Source organism: Phascolarctos cinereus, unplaced genomic scaffold (assembly GCF_003287225.1).
Source record: "Phascolarctos cinereus isolate Bilbo 61053 unplaced genomic scaffold, phaCin_HiC Scaffold_2;HRSCAF=192, whole genome shotgun sequence".
Lineage (NCBI taxonomy): Eukaryota > Metazoa > Chordata > Mammalia > Diprotodontia > Phascolarctidae > Phascolarctos > Phascolarctos cinereus.
The window spans coordinates 294,113,298-294,132,970 of NW_027555625.1; the positions used below are offsets into that span (position 1 = coordinate 294,113,298).

The 19,673-nt window shown below is 45.4% G+C and overlaps 1 protein-coding gene across 1 annotated transcript; it reads left to right on the forward strand.

Moving 5' to 3' along the window:
- The first annotated feature begins 171 nt into the window (after positions 1-171).
- Positions 172-18,545, forward strand: WTIP (WT1 interacting protein). Its single transcript, XM_020985006.2, is given in 9 exon segments — positions 172-1,290; positions 5,723-5,824; positions 11,336-11,403; positions 11,723-11,785; positions 12,079-12,209; positions 14,833-14,884; positions 15,590-15,608; positions 15,611-15,657; positions 15,954-18,545. Coding segments are annotated over 9 exon segments (1,404 nt in total). The 5' UTR covers positions 172-509; the 3' UTR covers positions 16,095-18,545.
- The last annotated feature ends 1,128 nt before the right edge of the window (positions 18,546-19,673 follow it).

The window sequence follows — 19,673 nt, forward strand, 5'->3', positions numbered from 1 at the left end:
TCACATTCCAGAGCCGTAGCGCCCCGTCTCCTTCCTCGCATTCCTGCCCCTCGCAAAGGAGTCCCTCCTCTTTCCGGACGCAGCAGGGCCCCGAGACCCTGCGGAAGGAGAGGGGCGGGGGAGGAAGGGGCGGGGGGGAGACATCCAGGACCAAACTTGGGAGTCCAAATTCCTCCGCGCCGCGGGCTGGTCGCTGCGCTGAGACCGCGCCTCGCCTGGGGGGGCTGGGCTTCGGGCACCCCGCGCCCAGTGACCGCCGCCCGGTTCCAAAGGGGCCCGGGCCGGATGGGCTCTGAGGCCCGGACGATGCAGCTACCGCCGCCGCCCGGCCTCAACCTTAGCTTTAGCCTCGGCAGGAGGAGGAGGCTGCGGAGGTGACGACTCGGCGCCGCGGTGCGGCCGGAGCCCCTTCCCGGGAGGAGCAGGAGCTGGAGCCGGAACCCTGCGCGCTCCGCGCGCCTGCCTGGCCCGGGGCGGGGAGGCTCCGGGGACCTGGCCGGGGCTGGGCTATGCAGCGCCCGCAGGCGGACGCGGCCGCTCTGCTCCGCGCCAGCAGGCTGTTGGCCGATCTGTCCCTGGCCGAACCGGGCTCGGACGGCTGGTGCCGGGGGCGGCAAGGGCAGCGGCCTGTGCCCCCGGAGGAGGCGGCCCCCGCCCGTTCCTGGAGGGTGGACGGCGGCGGCTGCCCAGAGCCCGGCGGCTTTCTAGAGCGCGGCCAGCGCCGGGCCGCTTACGAGGTCCCCGGCGCCCGCCTGACCGTCCCCTCTCCGGAGCCTAGCGCCAAGGCCGCGGGCAGCTCCCGTGGGGCCAGCCTGGCGGACTCGGAGGGCTGCGGGAGCCGACCCTGCAGCGCTCGCACCAGCGGCATTAGCCTGGGCTACGACCAGCGACACGGCAGCCCGCGCTCCAGCTGCTCCGACCCCCGGGGGCCTGGGCCATCCGAGCAGCCCCTGGACGCTGCGAGCCCCGGGCTGGCCCGGCTCGGCGCCGCCCCCGCCCGCCCCGCCTGGTGCGGAGGCCCCGTGGCCGGTGGCAGCGCCCGCTCCAGCGTCTCCAGCCTGAGTTCCCGGGGCTCGGCGGGTGCCCATGCCGACCTGCTGCTGCCACCAGCCCCCGCACCCTCGGGCTCGGCTGGCCTTGCCCAGCCAGCGGCCGGAGCTCGGCTTCAGCTGCCCTTCCAGGTGACCGCGGCCCGGGAGGGCGGCCCTAGCCCCGTGGAGCGGAGGCTCGAGGCATTGACCCTGGAGCTGGAGAGGGAGCTGGACCAGAGATCGAAGAAGGAGTATTTCGGTGAGTGACCTGTGACTCACTTCGTTTCTGCTGGAGGTGTTTGCCAAGCCCTTGGCTGGGGGCCGGGGCAGGAGGCGTAGACACGAGGAGCAAGAGATTGGGTCCTGATCCTAGGAACACTGTCTGGCTGGAAAGGCAAGACTGCTTGCTGTTTCTGGGTTGGCCCTTACCTGGTCCTTAAGTGATGTAGGAGTCCTGAAGAAGAGATAGGGTTGGGGATGGAGGGTGGGCTTCAGGGGAATGTGCCTGCGACCTGAGGTAAGCCTTCAAGAGTGGGCAGGATTTGGGTAGGTATAGGAGAGGAGGAAGAGCTTGAGGATGGGAAATTGCCTGGGCAAAGGTCGGGAGGCTCAAGCTGAAAGTTATTGTGGGTGAGTGGGTGGGGGAAGTGGGGAAGATCAATCCTGTCGGATGTTACAGTGCATGAAAGGGGAGATTGAGGGCAGAGATTGAGAAAGGCATTTATTTGCACTTTACTGAGAAAAGTTTGAAAATTGGGTCCCGTCAGTTCCTGGCCCCTCCTCCACCTTTTAGCACATAGGACATCACGAAATTAATCTCTAAGTGCCGTGGAGAACAGAATTTTCTGATTTTAAAAGTTTGTTTTTATAAAAAAAATTATAACAAATTACATTAAAAATCATCCCTTCTTGCACTACTCTCCCCCACCCCCTGCTTCTTGTGGGTGAAAGACAAGAGGGACAAGTTGAGGCAAAGTTGAAGATTTTAAGTGCTAGGCTAAGGAATTTGCATTTGTTCCTATAGGCAAAAGGAAAGACAACTAGAAGCTTTTGAACAGGGGAGTGCCATGGCCATACCTATGCTTTAGGAAGATTATTAATTTAGCGCCTGTAAGATGAATTGAAGAGAATAGAAACTGGAGTCAGGAGGGATTTATTGGTTGGGAGATCTTTACAGTAGTCCAGAGGAATGGTGATGAGGTCCTGAAATAGTGTAGTTGACCATGTGAGTAGAAGAGTAGATGAAAGAGATGTTGTGTGGTAGAACTGACAGGAGTTCTTGGTTAGTTGGATGAGACTCCAGGGACGGAGCAGTATAAGATCACTGAGGTAGTGAGCCTGGTGTACCTGCCTGGGACCTTGCTGTATTCAGTTTCTTGACCTTTTGCATTTCACAAACCACATATATATGCACAGCCAGTTAGGACATTGGACAACTGATGTTCTTAGAAAACTGCAAATCCAGTCTTGTCAAATGTACTAGTTGCAATTCCATTTGGGGGAATCCCTGTAGAATCACTTCCAGGCTGTCAGCAAATTTGGATTTTCATATTTTGGATTTATTTAAAGAGAGTATGAGCTATATGCAGTGATCCAAAAGTCTCAGTGCAGTTTTCTAGAATGTTTGAACTACTTGGCGATGTTGTAATCAAGCTTCCATAGATGGAATCCAAGAATGACATGCTTTTTTATTGAGTTCTATTCTTTTTCTTTGTTGAGGCAATTGGGGTTAAGTGACTTGTCCAGGGTCACACAGCTAGTAAGTATCAAGTGTTTGAGGTTGGATTTGAACTCGGGTCCTCCTGACTCCAAGACTGGAACTCTATCCTCCCAGCTGCCCCATTCGGTGCAGTTTTCTAAAGCTTACAACTGCACTAAGACTTTTGGGACACTGTATACCTTGTGTACCTTTCCCTGGATCTTTCTTCCTTGGACTAGGGGTCTCTCTCTGCCCCAAACATTTGATTTACTACCTCTCACACATTCTTCTCAGGTGGGACCTGATGGGGGTTTCTGGCCTGTGGAGGTGGAGATTTAATTCAGTTCAACAAACATTTATCCTCGTTGTCTATCCCAGCTGAGCTTTCACTTATCTCTGAAGGTGCAAATATGCACAGCAGTCTCTGTCCTCAGGAACCTAGAGTCTAATACCAGTGAATAGATGTTTATATAAATTGAAGAAGAGAAAAGTATTATTACAGTGGTGAAGAAGGGAAGATCTGCCTAGCCATAGTGCTTTAGATGTGCCTAATATACCTGTACACGTGTATGTTGTTTGCCTTATGAGGTAAATTGTACAGTAATTATCCCTATTTTACAGATGAAGAAACTAAGATTCTAAGATGTTAAGGGGCTTGTTTATGGTGACATAGCTATTAAACGTCTGAGGCAGAATTTGAATCCAAGTTTCCTAGTTTCAGGTCCATTGCTCTATTGGACTATTGCTGCTCTGGATCTGTAAGCTACTTGAGGGCGTGGACTGTTTTGCTTTTTGTCTTTCTGTCTCCAGTGACTAGTACAATGCCTGGCACTTAGTAAATAAATTGTTGATTGACTGACCTGTTTGATTTGGGGGGTATTTTATGGGAGCAAGCTTCTCCGATAGGCTGGGGTCAGCACTTCCCCAGAGACTGACTGTACTGGCAAGTTGGAGGGACTATTTGAGTCCTTTGATGATCTGGATGCTCTTTTGTCTCCTGTTCTAATAGCCTGAGACAGGGACTGGGTTTACAGGATGTTGTGGGTGGGGCTGCATTGCCTATGTCATGGACAAGGACTTCACGTCAGGGCCAGCTTTGTGATAGTAAGAAACTCGTTGGGGGAGCCAATCAATCCTCGATCTTGTTGGTATGAGAAAGAGACATTTTTTGGGTATAATCAACTAATGGGGTCATGGGGACTCTAAGGTGGAGAGAGAAAGTTCAAGGAACATTTCCTTGTGATCTGGGCCAGTAAAGAGCTGAGAGGAGGGGTATCTGGGGAAGTTGTCATCCTGTCCTTGTGATAGCTCTTTGGTAGAGCTGGACTAAGTTGTTCCTTACCCTGGGAAGAAAGGGAGTTTGTGTTCCTTGGAGGCCAGGTGGGGAGGATTCTGTCTGCCTCTGGTGCTTTCTTGCCACTAACTGTCCCAGACAGAATTTAGAGTTTGGAATGGTACCATAATGACCTCTTGTAGACGTCTGTCATTGAGGCTGGGCTGGAGGGAGGATGGTGTACCATGCTGAAAAATGGAAGCTAGTATATATCAGAGGGAGAATCTGAACTCAGGTCTTTCTGATTCCAAGATCAGCCTTCCACCTATTGATTAGATGTTCTCTGAAAATTCTTCTTTAGTTATAAATCAGTTATAAATCTTAATTGTGTGTGTGTGTGTGTATGTGATGGCCCCTTTGGAAGTTTAGTGGTGCCTATGGAACCCTTTTCATTTTTTTAAATGCATGAAATACATAGGATAACAAAGAAAACAAATTATATTGAAATGTAGTTATCAGCATATTAAAAAAAACCCCAAATTCCCAGATCCGGGTTAAGAACCTCTACTCTAAATCTTTTGATCCTATGAATATGATGGAGTACCTGCCCTTGTGGAATTCCCAGCCAGATTTGGGAGAGGGGGGAGAAAGAGGAGACACAAATGTGTACCTGTTGTATAGGGTAGATTGTGTGGAGTTTGAGAGAGGTATGCATGAGGTTCTGTTTGAACTCTAATGGGGCTGAGCAAGGAGGGGACAGGGAAAGCTTCTTAGAGGAGGGGTGTGGGATCTTAACCATTAGCTAGTCCAATCCTCTCATTTTAAACCGAGGCCCAGGGAGGGAAATTAACTCTAAAGATCCCCAGGTAGTTAGTGGCAGAGTCAGGACTAGAACCTAAGGGTCCCTCTGACTCAGTCCAGGACCTTTTCCATCATACCATCCTGTCTTCCTTGCCCATAATAGATGCTCAATAGAGGTTTGTTGGATTGAGCAAAAAACAATAATACAAATTAGAATATATATATAATAGAGGTCTTAGTTCTTGCCTGAATATTTCCCCTGCTGTAATTGGAACCACACCATTCCTTTTATACTTCAGCTGCCCTTAGTGGAGGTAGATAGATAAATTCCAAATAAATTTTGAATATTAACAAATAATAACAATGTTTTTATGTTTATATAGCACTTATAGTTTACAAAGTGATTTTATTACAGCAACCCTGTAAGGTAGATAGCAAGCATTCTGATCCTCATTTTACAGATAAGGAAACTGAGGACCATAGAGCAGAAGTGAAGTGGTCATACTCCTAGCAAGCCAAGATTCGAACCCAGGTCTTCTAACTATAAGTCTAATGCTTTTTCTCTTCAACTATATTGTTTCTCCAAAGAATGATCTTTTCCTAGGCTAGGAGGTGGGGTGATGGAGTTTCTTGGTTCAAATGTAGAAATTCTCTGATAAGGTTGATGTGCTTCTCTGGGAGTGAGGTACATAGAATGCCCGAGGGAAAGAGAGCCCTGACTCTGTCTCAGGCCCCAGGTCTGAGAGCTCTGACTCTTGGACTCTTATGGTGATGGTCATATATGTCACTGAATCTGTTACACTTTGAAAATGAGGACATGTATGCAGGGATGGGAGGCCATGTAGCAGGGCCATGGGGTTGGGAGGTTAAGTGATCTGCCATGAATTACTAAATATTCTGTTTCTTTTCCTCCTTCAGGAGTTTGTATAAAGTGCAGGATGGGCATCTATGGTGCAAGTCAGGCCTGCCAGGCAATGGGGAGCCTTTACCACACCAACTGTTTCACCTGCTACTCCTGCGGTAGGTGCACTTAGCCCAGATACCAGCACAGGTGCACCAGAGTGGGTAGATATGCACCCATAGATGTACCGTTTGATTTGTTGACATAGGAGGTATGCCATGTAAAGGACATACAGACATGCAACTAGAGGACATGGGGACACCTACATAAAAGACATGGATTTACGAGTGGGAGATACGTAGACATGCATGGAGAGGACTGTAGCAGGGTACTCCTGATTGGTCTGAAGTGACTGGGGTTCCATCAAAGAGGACTGGTGAGGGCATTGGTGGGATAGACTCTAGTGGAGGACTTCTAGTGGTGTAGAAGGGTTGTGGAAACAGCTTCACTTTTATCTTTTGGACTCCTCTTTCTTTACATGCTTTCCTTATCTTGGGCTTCCAGCAGTTTGGTAGAGAGGGAAGGGGATTTTCTCCCATCCCTCTTATACCCATTCATTGGTGGCTTTGGTAGCTTTCTGGAAGTCAGAGGGAGTGAGAAAGTGTGCAAAGAGAGTAGTCCAAAAAAAATGGGTAGGATAATTTTTATAGCCCTTATGGAGCATGGAAAGACTGCTGAGGAAGATAGGGTCCTTCAGAAGAGTCCATCCTCCTGGCTGCATAGTCATCAATCACCTGTGAAGCAAGAATCTCCGGGTTAGGCCTGCTATGGATGGGGACCAGCGAGAGCAGGAGTGTACACTGAGAGAGTTAGTATGGTGGAAGTGGAGGTGTGGGAAAAGCTGGGCATGGGAAGGCAGGGAGTGGCTAGAGAGAGGGAATGGGCTTTGCTGGCCATGCCACTCCTTACAGCAGTGTCAGGGTTGGGTTTTTTCTGGGAAGGCAGAGGACCTGAGGCCAAACGTGACAATAAGTACTGGGGTCATGAATCAGTTGTTGGATTATTTACTTTTAAAAAATTTGTGTTAATATATTTTATTTTTGTATAATTTACATTTCCCTTTGTATGTTCCTTACTCCCATCCCTGAGAATCATCCCTTGTAACAAACAGGAAAAAATTGTTCAGCAAAATTAACCAAGACGTCAAAAGAGTCTGAGTTCTCAACAGTATTTCATAGCACCTCCCCTCTCTCCCTCCCTCCCGAGGAAAGTAGGAGATCCCCCTTCTCGTGTCTCTTCTCTGGGTCCAAGCTTCACTGTCATTTCATAGTGTTTGGTTTCGGTTGTTTTGTTGTTGTCCTTTCCATTCGTATAGTTGTCGTCACTGTGGATATTGTTTTCCTGGTTCTGTTCACTTCTCTTTGCATCAGTTGTTATGTCTTTCCCTGTTTTTCTGCATTCACATTCTTTCTTACAGCACGTTAATATTCCTATATTCATATACCTCAACTTTTTTTGTCATTCTCTAATGTCATTTGTCAAAATGTCATTTGCTTTTAATGTAAATTTAATGTTTTCCTAGGAATTAATTTAATGGGATGAAGTAGTAAGGGAAAAGCCCATCCTGCGTGCTTCCAAGTTTTGGGATTTGGGGTTTAGGGATATTGTCCCCGAGGATGTATCTTCAGTCAGGGCCAGCAGCCAGATGGACTGAGGGCTCTCCCACTCTGTCCACTTCATCTCTCTCCATCCTGTAACTGCTCTTGGCATCCATTGGTCTATGCCTTATGACTGGTCTGGGCACACGGTCTACATAGGCAAACCAAACCTAAGGAGCTTGGTACCCATGTGGGGGGTGAATTTCTGGGCTTGGCCTGTGCTGGGTAAATCATCCTCCTCTTTTCTGAAGCTAAAGCCTAGCCAGGAACTTATACCTCTAATTAATGATTAATAAATAAAAATGAATCAAAGGCTGATGTCTTGGCCACTGGGCTACCACTGTGGGGATAACTAAGAGTGAGTGGTAATTACTTCTATAGTTTGAGGGGAAGGATTATGGTGAATGTGTCTCATCATCTGTAAAGTGGGGATAAACCCTGCTGCCTTGCTTCTCTCCCAGGGTGGTTGTGGGAGTTCATTTGCTCAATTCATCAAATAGTTTTCTTTTTTTTCCCCCTAAGTAAATACTTTATTTGTAATTTTACAAAACACCATTATTATATCCCAATAACTCTTTGTCCACAGTAGAATACTTCTAACAAAGGTGCGTAGTTAAGCAAAACATAGCAGCACATTGGTCCCATTTGATAACATGTGATTCATTCTGTACCTATTGTCCATAACCTCTTTTCTGAGAAGAGCTAGAAATGCTTCCCTGACAGTCCTTTGAAGTCATGCCTGGCCACTGCATTGATTAGAGTTCTGATGTCTTTTTGTGTTGCTTTCTTTATGTTTTTAAATGGAGTCATTTTATTAATTGTTGCCTTGGTTCTCTTCCATTGGTTCTGCTTCCATTCATACAAGTCTCTGAGTTTCTCTGAATTCTTCATATTTGTCATTACTTATGTTATAGTGTTATTCCATGTATTACATATATTCCACAGAACACAATTTTTAAAAAATTTTGTTAATGTATTTTGATTTGTCAATGATCACTTCCATATGCTTTTGAGTTTAAAATTTTTCTCCCCCCTTCCTCCCCACCACCCTCTTCAAGATGGCACACAATCTGATATAGGCTATACATTTACATTCCTATTAAACATATTTTCACATTAGTGGTGTTGTAAGTAAAAATTAAAACCAATAGGAGGAACCATCAGAAAGAGGAAACAAAACTCAACAGAAGAGAAAAAAAATAGCAATTCAACTTTCATAGTTCTTTCTTTAGATATGGATAGCATTTTCCATCATGAAGCCTCTGGAGGTATCTTAGATCCTTGTATTGCTGGGAAGGGTTAAGTTTATCAATATTAGTCATTGTACAACGTGGCTGTTATTGTGTACAGGGTTCTGTTGGTTCTGCTCGTTTCACTGAGCATCAGATCATACAAGTCTTTCCAGGTTTTTCTGAAGTCAGCCTGTTCATCATTTCTTAGAGCACAATAGTATTCCATTACATTCATATACCGCAATTCAGCCATTCCCCAGTTGATGGGCATCCTCTCAAATTCCCAATTCTTTGCTACCATCAGAAAACAGTTTTCAAATAAACACTTTTTAAATTCCAGCTGGGTATAGTGCATGGTGTAAAGTGTTGGGAGACGCGCAAAATTAAGTTGACAGTCCCTGTTCTGATAATCTTATGTCTAATAGGAGGGTAAGACACACGCACAGTGTAATGTTGTGTATCATAACTGCACCAGAGGATTGAACAACAAAACGTCTCTTAAAATTTAAGGGGAACGATTGTTATTGGCTAGAGGATCAGAGAAGACCGCGTGGAAGACGTGGCATTTAAGTCGAGCTTAACAGGATGGGTAGACGTTCAGTAGGTGACTAGGGGAGAGAGGACGTTCTAGGCTTAGGGAACAGTGTGAAGAAATGCATGAAGGTAGGAGAGTGCTGTGTGTGCTTGAGAGAAAGAGCAGACCATTTACCTGGAGCTCAGAGTCTGTATATGATAATAATATGTGGTAAAGCTGGAAGGTAGTGTGGTTTCAGATTGCGGAGGACCTTGAATGCCAGGCAAAGGGAATTAGAACTTTACACAGTTGGCAAGTAGGCAGCCACTGAAAGTTTTTGAGCAGAGGAGTGACAGGGATCTGTCTCTGTTGGGTGATTATTCTAGTAGTAATAGGAGGATTGAATTAGAGGTATAGAATGTAGGAGTAGTCTTCAGAGGCCATTGCGGTTGTCTAGATGGATGGTAATGAGGGTCTATTCTACGGAGGCTACAGATGAAGATAGAATAAAGAGGAGGGGACAGAGGTGAGAGATGTGGTCGAGGTACAATTAGACATGACCCTGTAGTGAAATGTGAGAAATGAGGGAAAGGAAGAGTCAAGCCTAATCCTAAATACTCAACAGCCTGGAACATTCAGTTAGACATTTGAGTCCTTCCAAGTTGACATTGATTCATTCATGATTACTCCTTGTGAATTCAAGCAGTTGTGACACCCTCTAACTGTACTCTCATTTAGCTTACATCTCTCTATTGTGCCTGTAGGCCAGTTCTACTTGGTTGTCCTCTTCAGCACCACAAATTCAGCTTGTCCAAAAACCAAACTGTCCTCAGAATCATTTGGGTTTGTGTCTTCAGAATTTCTTTCATAAAAGCATTTCATCCCTCTTAGACTGACTTCCCCTATAGAATTTTATATATTCTAATTCTCTTTTCTCTTAAATCTTTGCTTTCCCCTCTCCTCAAATCTAGGGCACACATCTAATTATGCCCAACTTTCCTCTCCTATATTACATACACTATCTCCCCAAATTCCCATCATTTCTTTTTTGTTTTTTCTTTTAAAAAAATTGTTTGTTTTTAATTTTCAACATTCACTTTCATAAGATTTTGAGTTCTAATCTTCCCTCTGTTTTCCCCCTACCCAAGACAGCATGCAATCTGATATAGGCTATATATATATGATCATATTAAACATATTTCTGCACTAGTCATGTTGTAAAGAAGAATTAGAACCAAAGGGAAAAACTATGAGAAAGAAGAAACCAAAAAAAAAAAGAGCAAATAGTATGCTTTGATCTGCATTCAGACTCCATAGTTCTTTCTCAGGATGTGAATAGCATTTTCCATCATGAGTCTTTTGGAATTATCTTAGATCCTTGCATTGCTGAGAAGAGTGAAGTCTATAAAAGTTGGTCATTGCACAATGTTGCTGTGTACAGTATTCTCCTGGTTCTGCTCACTTAATTTAGCATCAGTTCATGTAAATCTTTTCAGGTGTTTCTGAAGTCCCCCTGCTCATCATTTCTTAAGTTCCCATCATTTCTACATCAGCAACAATTCTTTCTGGTTGAGCAGTTCCCTTCAATACTTCCTTCACTTTTGAAGAATGAATTTGTCACATAGCAAGGCAGAAATCTGTTAGTTTCTCTGCTCTTGGTGAAGGGATAACTCAGGCAAATGTCCAGGTAATTGAAGTTTCTCATCTTTGTTAGCTGATGCCTCCATGCCAGATTTATGGTGATTCCTGAACTTTTCATATACTTCCTTCATCTGGGCGGACAATATCACTTTAGTATCCATTGATCTTTCCTTTGGTTGTTAGATTTCTTTATCATCTTAGCGTTATTATGTCCATTACTACTTTAGTCTTCCAAAGGCATATTTCAGTATCAGGCCCCATCCCATTAAATGTCAGTGATATCTTTGAAGTCAAATTTACCTCTTGAAAGGCATTGTAAAAGAAGGGACATAGCAATAGGAAGAAGATTAAAGTGGAGCATTGCCATAGAAGGTAAGGGAGATCTAGTAGGAGAGGGTGGTCAGTAGTGTCAAATGGAACAGAGAAGTCAAAGATGATGAAAACTGAGGAGAGGCCAGTTGGATTTAGCAGTACAGGGATTGTGGGTAACCTTGGTCAGATCAGTTTTGGAAGGAAATGAAGATATTTAGCTCTTCCTTTCTCCTCGTCTATTAACTAGGGAAGGAATAGAGGGTATTGTGGTGGTGCTAGTCTTTGCTCTGACCTTGATGACTGTTTCCTTGTTTCCCCGTGCCTCCTTCATAGGGAGAAGACTCCGGGGAAAGGCCTTCTACAATGTAGCTGGGAAAGTCTACTGTGAGGAGGACTTCCTGGTAAGTTAGGACTTTGGTCCTCTGTGAGGCTGATGGTGGTAGGAATGCTGATGGAAGCAGGAATGGGGGATGATGAGTCATGGATGGACTGGCTTCCCCCCCCCATCTCTTTTAAGGTTAGACACAATGGTGATGTCTCCTCCAGACAAGAAGGAGGGATATAGGATAGCTGACTTATTCTCCTACTCTGTCATGACTGGGGATGGGAAAATAGGGACAGGGGAATTCCTTGGAGGGGGGTCTGTTGAGAGGACAGGAGGGGGTCCTTAGCAGTGGCTGGTAACATGACTGCTTATAGGTTCTGTGTCCTCACTCTCAGTACTCAGGGTTTCAGCAGACAGCTGACAAGTGCTTCGTGTGTGGACACCTCATCATGGAGATGGTAAGAAAACCCATCTCATCCTCCCCCAAGACCCTGGGTCGTCTACTTCAGGGCCTTATAGAACTTCTCTCAGAAGTTTCCTTTGTTTGTTCTATGACTTCCAGGGGCTCCACTGAAGCCTGTTCCCTGGGTAGGGGTGTGGGTGTCTCCTGAGAGATCTAGGTCTTTCTGTTGTAATTTTGGGTGTCTCTGTGTTTCTGAATGTATGTCTGTGTTTCTTGCCTTCCTTCTCCCTCTCTGTGTCATCTTTTTCTCTCTGTGTATTTGTCTTTCTCTGTCTCTTCTGCCTCCAGATTCTCCAGGCCCTTGGGAAGTCCTACCACCCCGGCTGTTTCCGATGTGTTGTATGTAATGAGTGCTTGGATGGCGTCCCTTTCACCGTGGATGTCGAGAACAATATTTACTGTGTCAGAGATTATCACACGTGAGTGATTTAGAGGCTGTGGGGCCAAGAGCTTAGTGTGATACTGTGGCATGTGTGATCCTGTAACTTATGTGACCTTGTGATGGGTGTGTAGCCCCAGAACAGCTGTGATCCTGGTCCAAAGGCATGTTGCCCTGTCATGTCATAGGATCATAGGAAAGGACATTGGAGGTCATCTGATCTAACCCCCTCATTTTACAGATGAAGAAAATGAGGTCAAGAGGTCAAGTGACTTACCCAGGGTCACACTGGAAGTAAGTGACTGAGCTGAGGTTTGTGCCCATCTTCTCTGACTCAAAAATCTCGTGCTTTAACCACTGCCCTGAGGCCTTTCCCCACTGCCAAGCTGTGACATGGCCTTGCACAGGCCTATGTTGGTCTCATTCCCCTGCCTCATTGTGAACCCTTTGCTCATCATGATATTTCTCTGGCCTGTTTGTAATTACTAGCTTCCTTGTCACCATCTCTGATTCTGGGAGTCTGTTTTTCAGATCGAAGCATTAAAGGTTTTGCCTTCTGGTTCTTTTCAATGCGGATAGGATTATAATAACAATGTCAATTATAATCATAACTCATCCTTAAAGCATTTTACAGTTTACAAAGCACTTTCATTATAACAAGCTTTTGTAATAGTTTCTATCATTCACTTCATTTTACTGTTGCTGACACTGAGACTTAGGGAGTTTAAGTGACTTGCCCAAGGTCACACAACTATTAAGTGCCTGCTGACTCCACCCTTGTTCAATCCTTGGACCAAGTGATTCCTTTACACTGAGTGTGGCCTTTAGACAACTTTCCCCTTCTTGTTGTGAGGCCTTGGCTTGTTCTCTTTTTTGTTTATTGAGGGATTGAACCCTGAATGAGTCATTCTTGTGCTTAGGGCTGAGCCAGGCACATATCCAGAACATATCCTGGGAAAATCTATATGTCCTCAGAATGAGGAGAAGGACATTGCAGTTTTCTAGTTAAACCAATGTCTGGGCTGGAACCCCTGTACAACATCCAATTCAAATTAAGAAGCATTTAGTAAGCACTCACTATGTATGAGGCACTGTATTAGTTATAGAGGATTCAAAGATGAAAATGAAAGACAGTCTCTGTCCTCAAGAAGCTTACATTCTATGGGGAGGTATAGCATATAAACAGATAAATAAATACAAGGTGATTTGAGACTAATGGTCATTCAGCCTCTCTCTGCTGGAAGGTCTCTAGTCATAGGGAACTCCTCAGCTTCTCAGGACAGTTGATTCGACTTTTTTATAACACTAATTTACTATGAGTTTTTCTTCACAAAGAGCAGAAATCTGATTCCCTTTCATGTCTATCCCATGTTCCTATTTCTGAACCCTGAGGACAAACAGAACAATCTAGTTCTTACTCTTTTCCTGGATGGCCTTTCAGATGCTTGAAGGCAGTTCTGCAGGCTGAATATCTCCAGGTGCTTTCTCAGATGCTTTTATAGCACGGCCATCAGTCTTCTCTTGGCCTGGTGCCCTCCTCAGGATCCACGACAGTTTATCAGTTTCCATCACCAGGTAGTGTGGAGAGCCTGCTAGACTTGGGGTGGGGAAGGACTGGGCTCATATCTGGTCCCTGACCCCGACAAGGTATGTGATTTTGGGGCAAGTCATTGAGTTTTAGTTTCTCCGGATGGAGAACAGTAATATCTGTTGTGTCTCACGGGACCAGACTGCAGACTTCTCATCATCCTGGTTGCTCTCTTGTGGACATAGTCCAGATTGTCAATGTCCTTCCTAGATTATGGTCCCCAGAACTGAACAGAATACTGTCTGGTCTAATCAGGACAGAGTATGGTAGTTATATTCCTCCTCTTGTTCTGGACACCAACATTTCTTTTCTGTGTTATTAGTAGTAATTTTCCTGTTTGACCTTACACCATCTCTTATGTTATTTTAAGATCTTGTTTAAATATTGAATTGTTGTTTAACTTGGCACATATTTATTTCTTATCTCTTTCAACAAGACTGTGGGCTTCTGAAAGGCTAGGGCTACTACTCTTGGAATCCCTGATGTTGTCAAACATGTAATAGGTGCTTGGTTATCTATTGACAAATATTTCCATGGTGTGTGTACCTACATGATGGGGCTTCTCTCCAGCTCCTGTGTGCTTTTGTATATGTTTATCAATATGATGGGGCTCTCCTTCCTCTCCTCCATCTGTGCCCCATCCTCTATATATGTGTATCTCTTACATGGATCGCCTTCTCTGGATGTTGTGTATAAATCATTGAATTTAGAAATAACAGGAACAGGGGTCAGTGTACAAGTGGAAGTAAAAGACTGAAGTGAAAAACCTGGGAAGGGACTGGGATAGAACCAAGAAACCAAAGAGTGAATAAAAGGGCTCAAGTGTCTTGTGGTGGTGGTGGTGGTGGTGAAAACAGTGAGTGTGGCAGGAAGAGTGAGTAAGCGATGGGGAAAAAAAAGTCAGGGCGGTTGGCTGTGCATATGACTGATGGAGGGTGCCCTGTGAAGAAGGAGCCAGGCTGGTGGCTCCCTTTGAGGTTCCAGACCCTAGGGAAGACAGCTTTGAATTGCTGGCATATGATTCCTCAGCTTCTGACTCCTGTTCCTGTATCTTTCTCTTTTTTTTCCCCTTCAGCGTTTTTGCACCCAGATGTGCCTCATGTACCCGACCTATCCTTCCTGCAAAGGTAGGGATACAGTATAGCTTTGTGATACAGATACTTTGATTCCACCGGCTTTGTTACCTGGATACTCTTAGGCTGGGATCTCTGCCAGCCAGTGACGGGGAGTGGGTAGTGAGATCTGGGGTTAGGAGTCTGTCCTAAATATTTCAAGGACGTGCATAAAACTTTTTCAAATGCAAGTACACTTGCCATAAACATGTATGTTGTTATTCATCCTTGTTTTTCAAAGAGGACCAATGATATTACTCCAGTGCTTGTACACAATCTAGCCAAGTACTTTATGTTGTTGTTCATCCTTTGTTTTTTGGGGGGACCAATGACATCACAGGCGATATCTTGATTTCCTCACGAATTGGATTTGATTGGATCCAGTTGGACTGGAAGCCTGACCAAGTTCTGCGTGTTCCATAGCACCTGCTTTTCAGCTTCTTTCGTGGCTGTTGGAACAAATTGTTCTCCTCTGCCCATTCCTCCAGGGAAAGTCTTGGCATGCCTGAGGTGGACATCCCCAGTTACCCTTTACCTGGTTTAGCCCATTTGCTGAGGGAGGACCAGCACCTCTGGTGTGAGGGCTTGCTGAGCCCTTTTTGGGGCTGCTCATCCATCTCTGGTGTTTGCCTGTATCTGTAAGGTTATTGAAGCACGTGTATGGCTTTATCTGTGTAAGTGTGCACACATATGTGCATTATCTTGTATCTTTTTCATCAGGGCTGTGAAGAGACCATCCGGTGGTGTCAATGGATAGAGATTATCATGTGGAATGCTATCACTGTGAGGTATGTCCAAGGGATTTCTGTGGAGTTTGGGGAAGGGCCTTTTAATTTACTATCAGTTCCCTCTCTTAATGTGTTCCAAGATGGGGAGTAGGTTCAAGAACAGAATGGGAAATGAACTTATTGTGGGAAGTGGTCTCAGGATAGGGATGTAAATGGATCTTTGGGCTGTAGGCTATCAATGAATCCCTCGCTTGTACGCAGAATGCTGGCCCTGGGGTGGAGCACCAGGCTGACGGTGAAGGAGGTGAATGGTTGTGGGTGCTGATTATATTGCACTGGTGCATCTCATTCCACAGGATTGTGGGCTTCGTCTGAATGATCAAGAAGGCCGCCGCTGCTATCCCTTGGAGGGCCACCTGCTGTGTCGAAGCTGCCACATGGGACGCCTCCCCACCCCGGCCCTGACCAACTATACTATGCATATGACAGAGCTCTGATGGACACCTTAGTGATCAGAGCTTAGGTCTAGGCTCAGGGGAATTTTTTCAGTTCCTAAACCAGGTGCTTCTTTAGGCAGAAATGAGGTGAGGGTCTCTCCCCTACCTGCCACCCAGGAGGGTTTCTGGACCAGAGTAGGGGCCTTCCCGCTGTTCCCCTCAGACATATATGGCCCTCTTCTTTCTGGGCTTTTACATCCTGAGAAATAACTGTGGAATGGAACCAGTTCCTACAAGTTTCTTCATACTAGGGCTGGGCTGGGCCCTATACGCCCTTGCCATGTATTAATTTGTGCCACTTTTTCCTTTTGATTCTAGAGTGGCAGCCTTGTGGCTCTATCCCCATAGGTCCCTGAATCAGCAAACCCTGGGCTCCAAGCATGTGGGATTGCTGAAAGTGGGGATGACCTGGGTCCTGTGGAGCCCAAGTTAGAGCACCTTCAGTCTTCCAGGATGTGTTCCACAGTCCTGTGGGAGTTTTGAGCTCTTAGCTTGTCTCTGTCTTCAAGTTTGAGTGGTCTCTTCACCTTCCTTCCCAAATAAACATTCTAGTCTCAGGGATTCCAGAACCCAACCTGGTTTGGTAGAGGATCATTGATAGTGGAGGTCAGACAGATGGATGGAAAGGATGCCTGGATTCTGAAAGGGGGCAGGTTGGGTATTGGAAATATCCTTTTTTGGTATAAATTTTCATTACTCTCCTGGGACCACTTCTTTCAGGAAGTCTAGTGGACCATGTTGGTTGCTACCCAGTGGTGGTTCTGTATTGTTATTCTTTCAAGACCCACTGTCTCTGAGCTTTTCTCCCCTGCTCTGAAGCAGGTTGCAATTGTAATTGTCCCCATGTCTCTTCATAGGCCATCCCTGAGCCTAGTGACTGCAAGGGCAGAGAGCTCTAGGCCATGGCCAGATAGGATCAGGCTCCATAGGCCAGAGTGAGGTGCTCTTGGGGATCGTGCCCTTACACGTTATGGTACATTGCCCAAGGCAGTAGTGCTATAGATGGACCAAGGAAGGCAGGAGGCATTGTCTTCAGGCACCCTCTTGGCCTCTCTTGGCTTTGTTCCTACCTCTAGCCAGGATATAGATGAGAGATGAAGTATGCAGGACCAGGGAACAGTATGTCTGGGTGGAGTTAGGAAGCATGGAGTGCTGCAGAGTTTTGGGGGATTGTGGTGTGTTTGTATATCTTCCAAAGGAGGGCAACATATTTCATGAGTATGAGTGCTGTGTGTAGCGGTTGCAGTATAATGTGTTTGCATGTGGCTAGAGAGGGTGATGTGTTAGTGTGTGGTTCAAAGCATGCCTGGTTAGGGTGAATGTTGTATGGTTGGGACAGATGACATGCTTGTACATAATTGGGAAGGGTAGTGTGCCTGTGTGTGCTGGCAGAACAACGAAAAACCAGCTGTTATTTGCCCATGTCTTTTCCTAGGTTTCCTGTTAACTACTACATAGTGTTCAAATCAGGCAGTGCAGGAGGTAGTTAAGGGAGAGAAGCAGCTCAGGCATGGGGGGGGGACGGGACTCTTAGGGAGTGGTTGCATCCTACATAGACTTTGATCTAGTGAATGTGGAGGATCAAGTAGACTTTTCTCGGGGGTGATAAAGGAGGTGGTCCAGTGGTCCATTCCTTCTTCACTACAGGCTAGGAGCAGTCCCTTCCTTATCACTGCTTTATCAACATCCTTTGTCACCTTTCCTGGCCTTTTTTGGTCCCAGCCTGAAGTTCCTGGACTCCAAGGTGCCATTGTGGTTGGCTAAGGTGTGTGTGAGTGGCAGAGTCTGTGTGTGTCCTGGTTCATGTATATGGTTATGGCAGTGATTGTGATTGTATGTGTGGCTCTGACTAGGGGCTGAATCTAAGGGCACAGCTTCCTGAGGGGACTTTAGCTATCAAGACTCCACAAGAAGAAGGATTTTGAGGGAAGTATAGGAAGGGAACACACAGAAGACCCTGTTTCCTTGTGCTACAGAAGAAGTGTATTTACAACTTCATTGTATAGCTGATGGCAGGACAAAGGCCATAATTTGACTTAAATTAAGTTTTTTTCCTTTGAGAATATTTTCATTTTCTTTAAAAGAATATAGTTTTCTTCCAAGAACTTGGACCAAGATTGTTTCTGAAACTTTGTAGGAAATCCTCTAAATGCCCAGTTTGTATATTATGAAGCTGGTTTGTGCAGGGCACACAATTCAGTTTAACTATTTTTATATGAATTCTTCTGTCACCTCAGAATGTGCTTCTGCCTCCTCTGAGGCTTCAGAGCATAGGGGAATGGGGAGGGGGGAGTGGGGTGCTTTCATTTCTGTGCCCAATTCCTTTGGTCTTTAAGGAAATGGAATTTTTTGGGAAAAACAGATTTATTTATTTATCTAAAAGATTTGTTCATCCTTTTTTTAAATTATCACTGGGATTTTGTTCTGTCCAATAAACATGTTTTACAGCTGCTTCTTGTGGTATTGGGTGTGGGAGATGCTGTGCGATGGGATATGAGCCTGTAGCCTTTCCGGTTTGAGACCTCAGCTTGCTCAGTGGCCTCGGGTTCAGGAAGGATTTTGTCTTCTTTGCAAACCTTCTGCTCTCTGTAAGACATACAGGGACGCAAGATGATTTGGCCCTAGGGGCTAGGTTTGCTTAATGTTTTATACCTTGGCCAGTCTTCAGTATAGATGTGGGATTTGGCTCTATTTCCCTTGAAAGAGGGCAGAAATGGAAGAATTGTCTTCAGCTTTAGTCTAATAACTCTGAATAGAATGCCCTGGGAATCAGGAGGCCTCTCACAGAAAACTGGGTTTCTCAAGGACAGTGTGCATTCGATCAAGAGCTATCAGAGGCCAGAAGAAAACAGCATCTCTATGTGGTCTGCTTCTGGTCACTGAGGTCATTTTATATGTAGCTAACTTTTCTCCCCATCCTGTGGTTTCCATGAATTTCTGGGTTATATGCTATTTTGGAAGTAAGTATACCCTAGTCAGCTTGAATTTCCAGATCAACTAAGAACGTCTAAAAATTGTCTGAACTCCATTTGCACCAAGCTAATAAAGTAGCCTAAGAGTATATGTTTTGAAATTAAAACACTTTGTTGGGATGAAAACAATCACTGGTGGAATAGTGGAAACATTCCTCATTCTAATCTCAGAGTTTTAAGTCTCCTTCACATGCAGCGTCAGTCATTTCTTTTTGGCCTGCTTGCATTCAGTCATCCTGTTAAAGCCAAATTCAGTTTTTCAGTTCCTTCAAATTATTTTTCATAGCCAGCAGAAAGGGTTTTGAGTGTTTCATTCCCTGTTCTGTAATGGGTGCTGCTCTGTGTGTTTTCTGCAGATGACTTTCCCCCTTCCCCATAAATCTCTTTGCCATCAGAGTTGAGGTTTCCTGAAGAAATTCCTCTCCCATTTAGGCACAAGTTTCCTTGGGAAAAATGAAATCCTGGGAGCTTTTCCTAGAGAGTAATTACTCCCAAGTCTTGGGACATTCTTGGAGATGTAGTCAAAACATATGTCTCCATGTCCCAATTACATATGTGACATGAATAGCAGCTAACATAGACTCTTGTGCTACCTTGCTTACATGGC